Here is a 15,333-nt window from a genome sequence, read left to right on the forward strand (position 1 = left end):
CTGCTAAGTTCCTCCAGCAGCTTATTTTCGCTCCAGATTCCAGCAACTGCAGTCTGGTCATCATACAAGGACAATTACCCAAAGGGAAATGCTAGTATTTTCTGCCAATGATAGCCACATCCTGAAAGAATTGATAAAATCACATTTTACAATCCAACGTACAATCCAATTTAAAACTCTACTCAAAGGTTAAAAAGAATTAAAGCAAACAAATAGAGTTTTGGTTAGTTCCCCAGGACTACCTGTAACTTGCATCAAATTTTACTCAGCAGATTGAGCAACAAGTAACAATGGCTCTTGGACACGGAAGTTACTTTCTGCACTGTCCTAAATTGATCCAACTAGTACCAAGATTTGATGCATGTAAAATAAATTCAGCCCAGAACCTCATTTGACATACTTGTTAAATGTTTACCATTCTACATAGATTCTCAAAAAACCCACTAGTTCAAAACAGGCTTTGCAAACTACATTTATTGCTGAAAATACATACTTTATTACAAATTATAGTACCAACTGTTGTTCTGCACACTTCAAAAGCCAACCCCCATCTTTCAAAGCAGCATTGACTTTTATATGTCATTGTTACTTCTGGTTCCAAGTTTGTAACTCTTGCTCCTGGAGAAAAAATTTTAATAGTATTCAATTTAAGTCTTCAAAATTGTAGACAACCAATAATAATCAGTAAAAATGCAGTACCCACTCCTCTCCAAAAAAAAGAAAAACTGATCACTTACATCTGTCTCATTACTCTGGCATTATCTGTGTAAAGTATGTTCTCCCTGTGGTTTTCCCATTTCTTAACAAGGCCAAAAGGACCTGCTGCTTGTTTTGTACAAGTACAAATTTCCCCTTGTTCGGATAAAAGCAAGATTGATGGGCATGTACGAGGGAACATGTCACAGGATTGCCCAGAGAGTCAGTATGGACTGTTTGAATAGCCTTCCTCCATGCTACAAAATATGAAGGCAATTGTTCCCAAGAACCAAGTTGCAAGATTTAAGACAATATTGTAAACCTTAAATCTTTTTCCTTCAAATCATGGAGTGAATATCTAAGTAGCTTCCCAATAGCAGTTAAATGAAACAAATATGTATGAATGGGCTTTGTCTCCATCTCCAGCACTCCCCTCCCACTGGTTTATTTGCTTCAGCAGCCTGCATTGATCCAGTCTGGGAAAAGCCACCAGTTTTTTTTTGGTGAAATGACAAAATTGGTTCTACTCTTTTGGCAAGCATATCAAAATGCAGGCATTCAATCTTCTTGTCAGTTGAAGTACAAATCAGAATAAGTCTGCAATTCACAGCATCAAATCAGTGCAAGTTTGAAAAGGAAAACAAGCATTTGTGAGCAACAAACAAATAGGTCACCATGCGAATGCTTACCTCATCACAGAAATACTTCTCAATTAGCTTTAATGATGTTTGGTACACCGTGTTATTTGAATGACATTGAAGAGCTTCAATTTTCTCTAAGCCATCAAACTCCTCTATTATTAAACATAATTTATCTGTTTCACCCAACTGCTCGGCAGCCTGTTGTGCACAAAAAAAATACAATTAATGGCATTTTATCCACATCTAGTATTTAGATGCAGCTAACAGCATGTCTGTTCTTCAGAACAGATTCTCTTCCGTTTGGGCTGATTTACTGAAAAGTTTGAAAACGTTCAATACAAATCTGCCATGACAGGCAAACAACAGTAGCAGTAATTTTAAAGTTTTTATTCTCCATTTAATTTTCTAAATGAATTATGATCAGTCTCAGGATGCAAATCTGATATTGCCAACTCAAATTCAAATTTCAGCACAATCCCCAATACATTAAGAATCGCAGAAATATTGAATGGAAGAAGACACATGGTGTCTGTGTGGCTGACTATACATGGCACCGATCAGCCCACTTAACTGAAGTTCCCTTCAGATTTGTTAGTGGGTCAATTAAACTGGCTGCATTGTCTTGGACAGTAGTGTCAAATTTAAACTATTGGTATTGCAGTCAACCAAGGGTACCCATATTTCCTGTCTATGACAGAATGCTAAAATTCTAGAAATGCTAGAATCTTTGTCAGGATAGTCACTGCTACAAGCTTGACCTGCTTTTGTACCTTAAAAAAATGGTTAAAGAAAGAGCAGCTTTCCACAACTTCTGCCACCCTCAAGACATTTGTGCAATTCAAAACATTGCTTTTCTTTTTATCTGTAGACTAAACAATCATTTCAGTCTCAAGACTCATCTCTCCTCACTTCAGTTTGTTTAAGTTACGAAATCTTGTACGGAGGTTCTGGCACGGGACTGGCCCTCAACTATTTAGCATATTAATGTCATGTGTGTTTGAAAATAAAATGTTAAAATGCTGGAAATCTGAAATGGTGATCAAAATACTTAGAAGTTATTACTTCAGTTCAAAGATCTGGGAATGAAAACACACTGCCTGGCCGGCAGAGTATTTCCATTTATTTCCTATATTAAAAAGTTCCACATTGTCAGTACTGTCAGCTTGATTTAAGGGAGAAAAAAAAAATTAGATTTAAGTTCACTAAGTGCCAGTAAAGTACAAGCAGGACAAAGGAAATACAGTTGGTACAAAGAGACCAGTATTATCAAGAGGGTAACTTTTAGATGTCCTCTACTTCCTACATTAATGGGGACAAGCAGACCAGAAAATAATGCAAAGCCTTCAAATCAAGGTCCACTTTTAAATGCAAGTTCATGTCTCCAAATGCAGTTGTGCTTGTGCATTATATTCAATCTTCATATCATGGTATCATTTCTTTGTGCACCCTACTGCCTGTTATTAAAGCACAGCAAGAATTCCTTAGCAGAATAATGACATATGCAATGTTTTCTTTAATGGAAAGAACTCAGCATAACCCCTTAGCTACTGTCTCAGAGTCTACTTTTGTATGTGCCAATGAAAAATTCTAATTTTGCTAGCACCTCAATCAGCTGACATAAGAGTACTGCAGATGCTGGAAATCTAGAGCAATACAGTGTGCTGGAGGAGCTCAGCAGGTCAGGCAACATCTGTGGATGGGAGCAACAGTCGACATTTTGGGTACGGACCCTTCATCAGGACTAGAAAAGGGGGAAGATGTCAGAATAAAAAGTGGGGGTGGGGAGGAAGTACAAGGTGACAGGTAATAGGTGAAACCAGGAGGGGGTGAAATAAGGAGAAGGGAAATTGATTAATGGGAGAGATAAAAAGGGCTGGAGAAGAGTGAATCTGATAAGAGGACAGAAGACCATGCAAGAAAGAAAGGGGATGAACAGCAGGAGGTGGTGGGCAGTCAAGAAGAGGTGGTGAGGGAAACAATAGGGAATGGTGAGGGGAGCAATTACCAGAAGTTCAAGGAATCAATGTTCATACCATCAGGATAGAGGCTACCCAGATGGAAATCAAGGTGTTGCTCCTCCAACCCAAGAGTGGCCTTGTCCCGACGGTAGAGTGTGGCCTCACTGACATGTCAGAATGGGATTGGAAAGTGGAATTTAAATGGGTGGGCAACAGGAAATTCCACTTCTTGTGGGAGACAGAGCAAAGGTGGTTGAAGTGGTCTCCCAATCTATAATCTGCTCTCTCTGATATACAGAAGGCCAAACCGGGACCACTGGATGCAGCAGACGTCTCATCTGGAAGAACTGTTTGGGGTCCTGATGATGATGGATTAGGTGCAGATGCAGGTGTGGCACTTGCTCTGCTTGCAAGAGTAAGTACCAAGAGGGAGATTAGTGGGGAGGATGAGTGGACAAGGGAGTCATTGTAGGGAGTGATCCCCACAAAGTGAAAAGTATGAGGTGGGGAAAAGAGATTTGTTTGGTGTGGGATCCTGTTGGAGATGGCTAAAGTTATGGAAAATTATGTGCTGGGTACAGATGCTTGTGGGGTGGTAGATGAGGAAAAGTAGAACCCCGTCCCTGGTGTGGTGGTAAGAGGATTGTGTGAGAGCAGATGTATGTGAAATTGGAGAGGTGGGCGAGGGCAACATTGATTGTAACAAAGAGAAGCCCTTTCTTTGAAGGGTATTTGTTCAGGAATGAAAAGCCTCATCCTGAGATCAAATGCAGCATAGATGGAGCAACTGAGAAAAGGGCATGGCTTTTTTATAATATATACACAAGTTTAGTGTAGGAAGGGGTATAATCAACATAGCTGTGAAAGTCAGTGAGTTTATAAAAGACATCAGTAGAAACTGTATCCAGAGATGGAGACCAATCAGCAGAGTGCCAGGAACAGACCAAATAACTGAGAGAAGGGTGGAAATTGGAGGCAAAGATGAAGAAATTGACAAGCTCAGCAAGGGTGTAGGAAGCAGCTACAGTGCAGTCATCAATGTGATGTAGGAAGAGTTGCGTAGTGATGACAGTGGAATGTGGACTGTTCCACGTAGCTGACAAAGGCAGGCATATCTGGGACCCATTGGGTGCCCATGACTACACTTCAGGCTGGTGTAGGCTTAAAACCTCAATCAGTTAATTAAACCAAATCCCTCAATTTCAAAATGAACTCCACGTCTCTACATTTTCAACTACTGCAAACGTCAAAATTGTTTGAATACTAATTAATCTTTATTCCTTGATAGCATTCTAAAGGCTAGTTGTGCTTCAAATCTTACCCATCAAAATTAGGCTTACTTCCCATGGATGCCAAGTTTACTGAACCCTTTCTTTTAAAAAAAAATGACAAGGAACATTGATCAGAGATGTCCACAATGTACCATTCATTCTACCATTGCCAAGATCACAGCCAAAGCTTTCCATTAATTCAGTAATTTAAGATGTTTTCTACAAGAGGGAGTCAAAGCATTTACAAGACGTACTACAATATTCTCTATTTATACATAGCTTATGGAACATTGTTGCATGGTTCTCTTCGTCTTCCATATTGTTAGAGACTTTTCTCCACAAGGAGAAAGTCCTCATTTTAGCCAACCATGAGCCTCAAAAAAAAAAAAAATATGGCTACAAGTTTTTAAAATCTCTTAAGAAACTCAGGTTTGCTTACAAGGAAAATATTTGCCAGAGCATCCAGGATCACAAGAATAATTCTGGTATCTTTAGCAGTCAGGAGATTAATGAGAGGTTGCAGCACCCCACACTGCACCAGGTGAACAACCTGTTCAACTGTGCCACCATTGGTGTAATTAGTAACAGCCCAAACAGCTTCCTTCTGAGCTTTAAAGTCACCCTGCAAAACAAGTTTTAAAAGATGTTAGAGCAAGTGGATGTTTCATTCAAGTGCATTCCTTCAGTTGCTTTGGTTAAAACCAAAAGGCATTTTGCACATTAGTGTTCCAAAGGCAAGGCTTTTGTGTCTGCACTTGCTTCTTATGAAAAGAGATGTTTTTTACATTTACATTGTCTGCAAAGTGCAATCTTATTGGAGAAGTCGAAGCCTGGAGTCAGGCAGATGGCAGAATGTGATTGAGGTCTGAACAAGCCCACCCACGGAACTCCTCTGCATTCACATCTGTCGAAGGTTTTTAAAAAAGCTTTAAAATATTAAATATCTGGTCATTGCTCCAGACATACAAAACAAGTTAAACTAGTGAAACAAAAAAGCATCAAATAACTTTTTTAAATTGAGGCAATTACTCCCCTCCCCACCACGCTTATTTGCAAAATTCTCACTTTTCCAAATGAGTGCCATTAAAAAAATGGCACAGCCCATCCGGAACACAGTATCTGCTCAAATGGCCATTGTATCACCACACAACTTCCAAGGCACTAATTTATTATAGCCAGCAAAGCTCATGTTCATTTTTAAGTGATAAAAAGTTAGTAAGTTCACAACTGCTTGATGATAGGATTTACTAATTAAATCCATCTAAATCAAGTGTGGTGCAAACACCTGTGGTGAACTACATATACCTGTCTGGACACCCCCCCCCCCCCCCACTGACTGCTCCTGTGGCTCCTCCCACAGACCCCAGTATAAAAGCGATTGGAGCCACAGACCCTTCCTCAGTCTCCAGGATGTTGTGTGATGGTCACTTGCTGCTTGTGCTTTCTTCCAGCCAGTACAAGCCTACCTTAACCCACATCTCAGAGTTATTGATGGTGCATCAACACCTTAATCGTCAATGCCACAAAGCACAATCATAATTTTTTGGACAATTGAAACTACATGAAGTAGGTGGACATTTTCATGTAATTCAATCCCTTATGACCAATTAAATACTGAAATACCTACCTTTTCCATAACTTCAATAAGAGGAGATATAACTCCACAAGTAATCAATTGTTGAATTTGCAATGTTGGTCCTGCAGCAATATTGGAAATAGCCCAAGCAGCTTCTTTTTGTATGCAGGGCTTGGAATGCTTCAAGAGCTTTGGGAGAATAGAAAGAACTCCAGCTTCAAGGACAGCATCTGTCTGGCTGTCAGTTCCACTCACAATGTTGCCAACAGCACGGAGGGCTGGAGTCTGAAATTTCCACATGTAAAAAATCTCATTAAATTCATCAAAATTAAATGCCCACTAACTTAACACAAAACTGTTCCATAATTGACATTTGATATGACATTTACGAGATGGAGCTTCTGGACATGTAGCTGGTTGCTGCATCACACTGGAAAGATAAGCTCAGTTTGTATGTGAGGCTACACCTATGTTTAAATCATAATAATGACCGGCTGCTAGTAAAGCAGAAGCTAATCTTCATTCTAAAAGTACTTGAAGGAAAAAATATCATAACAAGTGGCAGCCACACACTCAATATACTGTTTTAGATCTCCCCACTCCATTCTCCACAGCAGTCAAGGAGCTTCAGTCAATAACTAGGAGACTATAGGAGCTGGTCACAAATGGCTGTTTTCCCACTTTTCGCAGCATAGTATTGTTATAATGTAGAGAACAAAAAGCAGAGAAGTTCATATTAAATGGGCACGTATTCTTTCTCAAATTATCTTAAGATTGCCTTGATCCATCAGCAAGATGTTGACATCCTGACTGATAAATTGAAATTAACAAATCTAGCAACAATAGAGCATAAAGTCATTTGTTTGCTAGCCAGTGTAGCGGCATCCACACTGAACTTCGAGGCGCGTGGTTCTGGGTTCAAATCCAGCTGGCTCCTTGCACACTTTCCATCCGTGTTGCGTTGAGTGTTGAGCTAGCAATTCTGCTTCAAAAGATAGACAAATGCTAAAGAAATGGCAAGGTTACCACCCGACCCGCCACAAAACATCGAAGGGATCTGTTGCCATAAAGTTAACAAATTTCACGACATGGGCCAGTGATATTAAATCTGATTCTGAACAAGGTTAGGTGTTAAATATTCATTTCCAGGCCAGGTGCCACTTAGATTCCTTTCAATTTTAGTAACAAAGCTAGTTAATTTCTTTGAATAAGTTTCCACAAGCTACAAAAAAAATACAATGAGACAGTGGAGTGCTGTCAGATTACTCACCAACACAGCCAGATCAGCACTAGACATCAATTGAACAAGCCTTGGCAAAATGCCTGTTTGAACCACCAATTCAATACGATCATCAGGGCCATCAGTGAGGTAGGATATTGCCCAACATGCATCAGACAAGAGTGCGATGTCACGATGATGAAGCAACTGAAGTAGTGTGGGAAGAATTTGTTGAACTGTTGCAAAGGGTGGATGTGGATTTTTGTTGCGACACAGGTTTGACAAAGTCCATGTGATGTTACGCAAGTATCCAATCTAAAATGCAAACAAGTTAAAATGAGGTCAATACTGAGAGGGATAAATATTTTATTGAAAGATTAGTAATTAAACCAGTATATAAACTGTGATATTAAGCTTTCAATAGTCCACCCAAAAACAATTACCATTTTTAAATTAACAAATCATTGAAGACCTACAACTAGAAATTAATGACAACTGTATATTTACAACATTTTCTCCACTCAATGACAGGATTAAAAATGCATATTTAACTCATTAAAATTATAGTATCTCAGTAATAATTTTTAAAATGGACAGTGACAAAAGAGTAAATCTTGGAGCTAGATTTTAAGCTTCCCAAAAAAACAGAATGACTGGAGGGAGAATAATGGATCTTAGACTTTGAAAGCAGAGGCTGAATGAGTGACTGAAATCAAAGTTTGTTATGAAGCCAAAATAAAGCCCAGATATTTCAGAGGAAGACATGGGAAATGTGCAAGTCATGTGGTAATATGAAAGGATTAAAGTTTTAAATTGGAACCATTTCTAGATGAGCAGCCCTTGCAAGTCAGTGACCATAAAGACCAAGGCATTAATGTTGAATCTAATGTGCAGTTTTGTTACAAAAAGACTTGTATTTTAATAGCATCTCACAATTTTGGTTAGCCAAAGCACTTATTAACTACTGCTGTAAGAAACATGGCTGGGTGTACACAAATTGAAAACAAATAGCAACAAACATAGTTATTAGTTTATTTTAGTGTTGGTAAGCTTTTGTAAATCAAGCAACATCTTTCCCAGAATTTAAGTCCTGGAACTCCTCTTCAAAGATCAGCAAAATCAGAGCTGGACAAATTGCAATGAACAAGTGGATAAAAGGTCAGAGCTGCCATAAATGCCAGAGGACTTTGGAAAAGTTGAATAGTCTAATAAGGCCCCAATTTAAATGTTCTGTTAATCTGCTTTATTTTGAGGGAATGACAACAATTGTCCCACAAATAACACTTCCATTACTCTTAAGTGGCATGTGCCAAAGTCATTTCCAAAGTAATTTTGAAGTGAAAGCAAACTCAACACATAGCAATGTAACACAATCTCAAGGTGCATTTAAAATTGTTGGGATAATTTCAATCTGCAACATCATGACCTGTTAAAGAATAATCACAACACATGCTCAAATTCAAAGATGTGCTACAATTCCCCCATACCCTATTCCCCACCACTTTCTACCTGTAGAAGTCCCCATCACTCATCACCTCAGCAAAGCTTTTAGCTTTGTGTCAGAGGCTTTGGGAGAGGGGAAAGTGAAGTGAAAAAGGAACAATGAGCCTTGCATTATCAAAGGGACACACTCCTGGCTGTTAATCCAAAAATCATGTAGAAAGACAAAATTTCATTTGTTATATGTTCTGAATAACAGTCTGAACAAAATGCCAAGCAATTCAAAGGACTACAGTACATAATGATCTACACTTACAGAAATGTCAGGTTTTACCAATCCTAGTAGTGAAGGGACAGCAGAACCTTTGATTACTGCATCACGATAAAGAGTACCATCACCTGGAAGATATTTAAAATGTTAGCTTCTTCATTTCTATATCCCAATCTTGTTAGGATCTTACAGGTCTGGGGATGGGGCGGGGGGGGGGAATAAATCACATTATACCTGCAATATTACCCAAAGCCCAGACAGCCTGCTCACTGATGTGCATGTGTGGAGAATCAAGGAGATGTACAAATGCTGGAATAGCACCTCCATCCACCACTGCTTTTGTCTGGGTTGACGTACCAGATGCAATGTTAGTCAGTGCCCAAGCAGACTCAAACTGCAGTGCTGAATAATCATCTCGACCAAGGAACTCAATGAACTTGCCAATTAGCCCTGCTTCGATTATCTCATCCAATGGAGGTTTCCATGCTCGGGACAGAACTTTCCTGTTGAGACAAAGTGTTGCAGAAAATCCCATTTAATCTACAGCTATTCTATTACTCAAGATGAAAAGTGAATGAACTAAACTGAACTGGGATCACATTTTGTCTGCTTCGTTTCTGCATCAGGACTATAGGATGAAGACTGAAATGCTATATGTCACTGTGATGGAGACTAGAAGTCAAGACAGTGTCGGTACACAACAATTACATATTTGTGTTTGCTTATTTTCTAAATGCAAGATTTGGGAAATTTGGACACTTCAGCATAAGTGCAAGATCCAGAATCTGCCGGAACAGCTATTTCTCTTCAGATAATTATGAAACTTTCATGGACTTTACAATTTTAGGTTGCTTTGAGCCAGACAGATGGAGGTCTAAAGGCGAGGGCAAGGGCCAACAACAAATTTCAAAGACAGCAGTTAATTCTTCTGCTGATGCTCCTCTGAATTTGAATTGCCTTGGATGTACTTTGGAAATGGAATTTGGGCAAATTGATGAACATATAGCTGTAAGTTCCTCCCTGAACCCTAGTAGATGGGGGAAAAACATCCCTGCCTTAAAATACCAAGCTTGTACCTAGCTCTGTATGCAGCTTGCAGTTGTTGCAGTGGTTCTTGACTGTTCATTCCCACCACAATTTCTTCTATTGTGATGTTATGGTCCTAAAAGTTAAAAAAAAAATTGCTTTAAGTTTAAACTTAAGAACTGGCCACATTAAAAAAGGTAACATTCAAATAATGCAAGTTCTCTACTTAAGATTTTTCTGTCTTTCTCAGAATGATGTTTTCCATTTGAATTCTTTTTAGAAAATGCACTGGATCATAAACCCATAATCTACAGTGGTAGGTCAAACTAATTTTGCCCTTGTACCAAAACAAGACTCCAGAGTGACACCTGAAGGGAGATGATATAGATTGGACTAACTTGTATAGTAAGGACTTGGCATTCACTGGAGTCTTATTATCTGGCAAGAGATCAGGCTTTCAAATGTTCAAACATAAAACCAACAAAATTATGTTATTAGCAAATTTGTAGTTTCAACTTTTGCAGTGTAACTCAAGGTAATAGTCAAAGTGCATAATATACATACAACTCCCTCAAGTTTTTGTAATGAATAAGGATCTTCATCTTGAAAGCTGCCAATGTTGCGTCGCTTCAAGATTTGTTCGTCTTTTTTGGCTTTTCGTAATTCAATGCAATATTCAACCCTCTGTCTCCTCAGTTCCTGATTTTGTACGTGGGGTGAGGAAAGAAAAAAAAAAGTTTAAAGAACAGGAAAGATCAAAGGAATAAAGAAACTGACAATTCATGCCTTTACTTGATCATGCCCGCAACACCTCACAATTAAAGTCAACTTCTGTCAGTTGAAAGTGATATTAGAGGCAGCTAAAATATAACAAAAATATTCTGTGAATAAGTCCATTCATCAGGCAGGGGAACCTGAAATCCCATGTCACCAGGTTCAAGAACAGCCATTTCCCTTCCACCAGTTTTTGAACAAGCCAGCAAAACCTCAATCACTATAGTTTAGCAACATTATGACCACTTTGAACACTTTGCATTAAAACAGATTTGCTTTTCTTTTGGAGTCCAGGGATGAGTTACAGATCCCAATATTTGCAATCTGCAGGAGGTAGAGTGGAGCAGTACATGTTGAAGTGAAGAAATGATCAATGTATCAGGTTGAATCACTGCATCAGGACAGTAGTGCCAAGATGGTTCATGGAGAAGGGGGATGGCAAGAAAGGATTCCAAGGAGCTTGGTGGACTGGGAGGGATGCAGAAATATAGGAAAGTGTTGGGTATGGGAGATGAGCAGGGATAGAATTAGGAGATAGTAGGTGACAGATAGATGGAGGTAAACAGAGAAAATAACAAACAGCAGATGGAGCTTGGTGGAGGGAGAGGATATGAAGAAAGGGAACGGCTGCTGCTGGGGATGGGGGAGCAATAAGCAGGAATGAAATGAGAACGATTCATTGGAGATGTCAGGGAACATGGGGTGGGGAAAATTAAGTGGGTGAATGAAGCTAGAAGGATAATGATGGGTGAAAAAGGACCAGAAAAGGGTAGGGAGGGGGACAAAAATGGAAACACCAATAGATCGGGGGGGGGGGGTTAAGAGGGGGAAAACCAGTTGTGGTTTAGCTAAAGTTGGAAGCCTCATTCATCTCATTGGGTTGTAGACTACCCAGAGAATAAAAAAAAGTGTTCCTCCAATTTACATTGGGCTTTATCCCAGGAGTGGAGAAAGCTACAGATGGACAGGTTGGAGTGGGATTGGGAAGGAGAGTTGAAATAATTGCTTACTGACTGTTCTGCAAAACAATCATACTTTGTTTCCTGAAATGGGGGAGACATCATGAGCACCAAGTACAGTAGACAAGTTGGAAGAAATGCACATCAACCTTTGCCTCACCTAGGAGGGCTGTTCTGGTCCCTGAATGATGGCGAGGAAGGAGGTGCAAGGAAAATTAGAGAGCCAAAGAACATCCCAGGTACAAGAGAGAGAAACAGACCAGGGAGCCACAGAAGGAGTGGTCCAAGTGGAAGGCAGAAAAGGATGAGGGGAGGATGTCACTGGTGATGGGATCGCATTTGCGATAAGCAGAAATGACTAGATGAGCTGGTTGCAGAAGCTTCTTGGGTGAGAACTAGGGGAACTCCATTTGTTCTGTCTGCGAGGACATGGGATGAGAATAGAGACTGAGCTCTCCCAACTGAAGGGAAGCTGTGCTTTATCTTTGTTCAATTTGTGTTCTGTTAACAGGTGTAAAATTTATATTTAACTTGATCTTCTAGTGAATAATGCCTATGGTGTCAAATGTGCCTGTGGTGTTGTTGCAACGCTGATTTCATTGCACTTGTGCAATGACAATAAACTCAACTCAAATACAGAATTCTTAAACAGTGGAGCAAAACATTCAGTCCAAATATTGCATTTTTGGTCTCCTTTACTTTATAGAACAGCAGTGTAATATAGGAACAGGCCCTCCAGTCACAATGTTGTACTAAACCAATTAAACTAGTAGTCAAATGGCCCACTAAACTAATCTCTGCTGCCTACACAAAGTCCATCCCCCGCCATTTTCCACATTCTTGAGCCCATCTAAACATCTCTTTTTAAAAAAGTCTCCAATGTTTCTGCCTCTACCACTACACCAGGCAGTGTATTCTAGGCACCCATCACTCAAAAACTCATCCCTTACATCTCCTTTGAATTTACCTCCTTTCACCTTAAATGTACGTCTTCTGGTATTGGACATTTCAACCCTTGGAAAAGATAGTTTGTCTACTGTGTCTCCCAATCTTAAACATCTAACAAATCTCACCTCAACCTTTGCCACTCCAGAGAAAATAAGCCAAGTTTGTCCAACCTCTCATTATATCATGTGTCATCTGATCCAGGTATGCTGTTTAAACTCCTTCTGTACCCTCTCCAAAGATTCCAGATGCAACCTAGAGTTTTATAGACCTCCTTTAAAGGGAAGGCCCTTAGCTGTGTACTGTCTTTGTATTTGACCTACAGAGGTGCAACACCTCACATTTGACTGGGTTAAACTCAATCTTCCATTTCTCCACCCATATCTGCAACTGATCTATTTCTCTTTGTAGTCTTTGCCAGTCTTCTATGCTATACACAACACCAATCTCTGCATCTCCTGCAACCTTATTAACCCAAGCCATCGACTTTTCCATTCAGGTCATTTATATGCATCACACACAGGAAAGGCCCCAGTTAAGATCTCTGCAAAACACCACTAATAGACTTCCAGCTAGAAAATGTCCTTTCAACCTCTGCATGGTCTTCTCCAGGCAGAAGAGTTCTGAAACCAAATGGCTAACTCACCATGGATCCCATGTATCTTAATCTTCTGGATTAACATCCCATGAGGGACCTTGTCAAAATCCATGTAAACATGCACAGCTCTCTACCTTCATCAAAAAAAGTTACTAAGACCCAACTTGCCCTGCACAAAGCCATGCTAGCTCTCCTTCAAGAGGCCATGGTTTCCCAAAGTTCATAAACCCTTTCGCTACAACTTTTCTACAGCAACTTACCTACCACTGATATTAGACTACAGTTTGTACAGTCTAGTTTCCAGGATTATCCCTGGCACCCTTCTTGAATAATGGAATATTAGGCTACTTGCCATTTCACTGGGACCTCATGTGGCTAAAGAGGACACAAAGATATTGGTCAGGGTCCCAGCAATCTCTTCCCTTACCTCCCTCCCTAATCTGGGGTATATTTCCTCAGGCCCTGGGGACTTATCCACCCTAATGTTCTTTAGGAGACCCAACACTACCTCCTTTACTTCAAAATGCCCTAGCATATCGATATGCTTAGCACAAATCCCCCTATGTGCCTCATTCTTCTCCTTGGTAAATACTGATGCAGTTATTCATTAATGATCTCACCAACATCTTCCACATCCAAGCAAATGTTCCACCATTTATGTTTAATCTTTCTTCTTAAATGTGCCATTTTGTAAATAAGCAAACAGAATAATGAATCAGATACAATGCTAATAATTTTAAAGTTATAATGAAGCCTTCATGTATCCGTTTAACAAGGAAAAGCATAAATTATGTAATTATCTTTTCCAAAATCTTGTAATTGATGAAAAACAGGCGATTTTGAATGAAATAATAGAACAGCAGAAGGGAAATTCAATTGTAGAAACAAATTAAGATGTGAATGAAGATGTGGTTTCTGTGGTGGATAACTCAGTAAGACAGATATAACATTAATGGACACTGGACAAGGAGATTAAAGTACAAAGCAAATAACATGTATTCTGGGGATTTGAGTCATCAGAAACAAAACAAGAAAAAGCAAGATGCCACAGGATAACTACTTTAAAAGAAAACTACTAGGGGATTGGTCAGAAGAAACTGCAACTTGGACCCATGCTGCCAATAAAGTACACATCAAGATTATAGTTACTAATGATCCTGTGCACCACAAGTTGTGCTTCAACTTTTTCCAGCTCTTCACCCAATGAAAAAAAAGTCAGAATATTGCACTGTCACCCCCACCTGCACCTGTCCTTACACCAAAATTTGATGTTCAAATGCTACCCATCTCTGAAAGCACCAAAATATTTTGAGATGGAAGTTAAAATTCCAGGGAGAGAGTTTGAAGACCCAAACCACCAAGCACAATTTTCAGTTGTTGCATCTTGTTGAGTGGGTCAACTGGACAAAAGGTATTCTACAGGCAAGAGCAGCTTAATCTAATAATACCATGTGAATGAAAGCAATGCCAAATAGAGAAATGAAAATGTTCCATCAATAGAAGAATGCAAAAAAAATTACCTTGAAGCTTTTGCCAAAATTCTTGAATTTTCTCATCCTTTCATTCTCTATTTTGCAGCTGGTTGACATCTTGACTGTCTGAGCTTTAAATGAAAGACATTTTGATTTCAGTGACAAAGATTCCAACAATGAGCACAAAGCACATCTTTGATTAGAACACTGCTATTAATACTTTCACTTTCTCCCTTCCATCTTATCATCGAAGATCAATGGACAGCTGAGGACTTAGGCCTGGGCATGGTTGTATGGAACATTGGCAGTTGCCTGTGCTGGAAGTCTCCCCTCTCTACACCACTAATGTTGTCCAAGGGAAGAGCATTAGGACCCATACAGGTTGGCACTAGTGTCATTACAGAGCAATCTGTGGTTAAGTGCCTTGCTCAAGGACACAACACACTGCCTCAGCTGAGGCTTGAACTAGTGACCTTCAGATCACTGG

The 15,333-nt window shown here is 39.6% G+C and overlaps 1 protein-coding gene across 1 annotated transcript; it reads right to left on the reverse strand.

Moving 5' to 3' along the window:
- Window positions 1–512: 512 nt before the first annotated feature.
- Window positions 513–14,963, reverse strand: LOC132399283 (importin subunit alpha-5-like). Its single transcript, XM_059979513.1, has 10 exons — window positions 14,895–14,963; window positions 10,663–10,797; window positions 10,149–10,234; window positions 9,307–9,575; window positions 9,112–9,200; window positions 7,413–7,676; window positions 6,194–6,427; window positions 5,006–5,188; window positions 1,386–1,535; window positions 513–618 (listed from the first exon to the last, which is right to left on the reverse strand). The coding sequence occupies exons 1-10, from the start codon at window positions 14,961–14,963 to the stop codon at window positions 586–588; spliced, it is 1,512 nt and encodes a 503-aa protein (XP_059835496.1). The 3' UTR covers window positions 513–585.
- Between the last annotated feature and the right edge of the window lie 370 nt (window positions 14,964–15,333).

This window comes from Hypanus sabinus, chromosome 9 (assembly GCF_030144855.1).
Source record: "Hypanus sabinus isolate sHypSab1 chromosome 9, sHypSab1.hap1, whole genome shotgun sequence".
NCBI classification, from domain to species: domain Eukaryota; kingdom Metazoa; phylum Chordata; class Chondrichthyes; order Myliobatiformes; family Dasyatidae; genus Hypanus; species Hypanus sabinus.

Bases quoted from the DNA above. Each gene is read 5' to 3' on its own strand.
- LOC132399283 (XM_059979513.1), bottom strand. From the start codon at position 14,963: ATGTCAACCAGCTGCAAAATAGAGAATGAAAGGATGAGAAAATTCAAG. The intron at 10,235-10,662 runs GTATGTATATTA...TTTAACTTTTAG, and splicing joins TACAAAAACTTGAGGGAGTT to GACCATAACATCACAATAGA. The intron at 1,536-5,005 runs GTAAGCAAACCT...TGTGCACAACAG, and splicing joins CTCTGGCAAATATTTTCCTT to GCTGCCGAGCAGTTGGGTGA.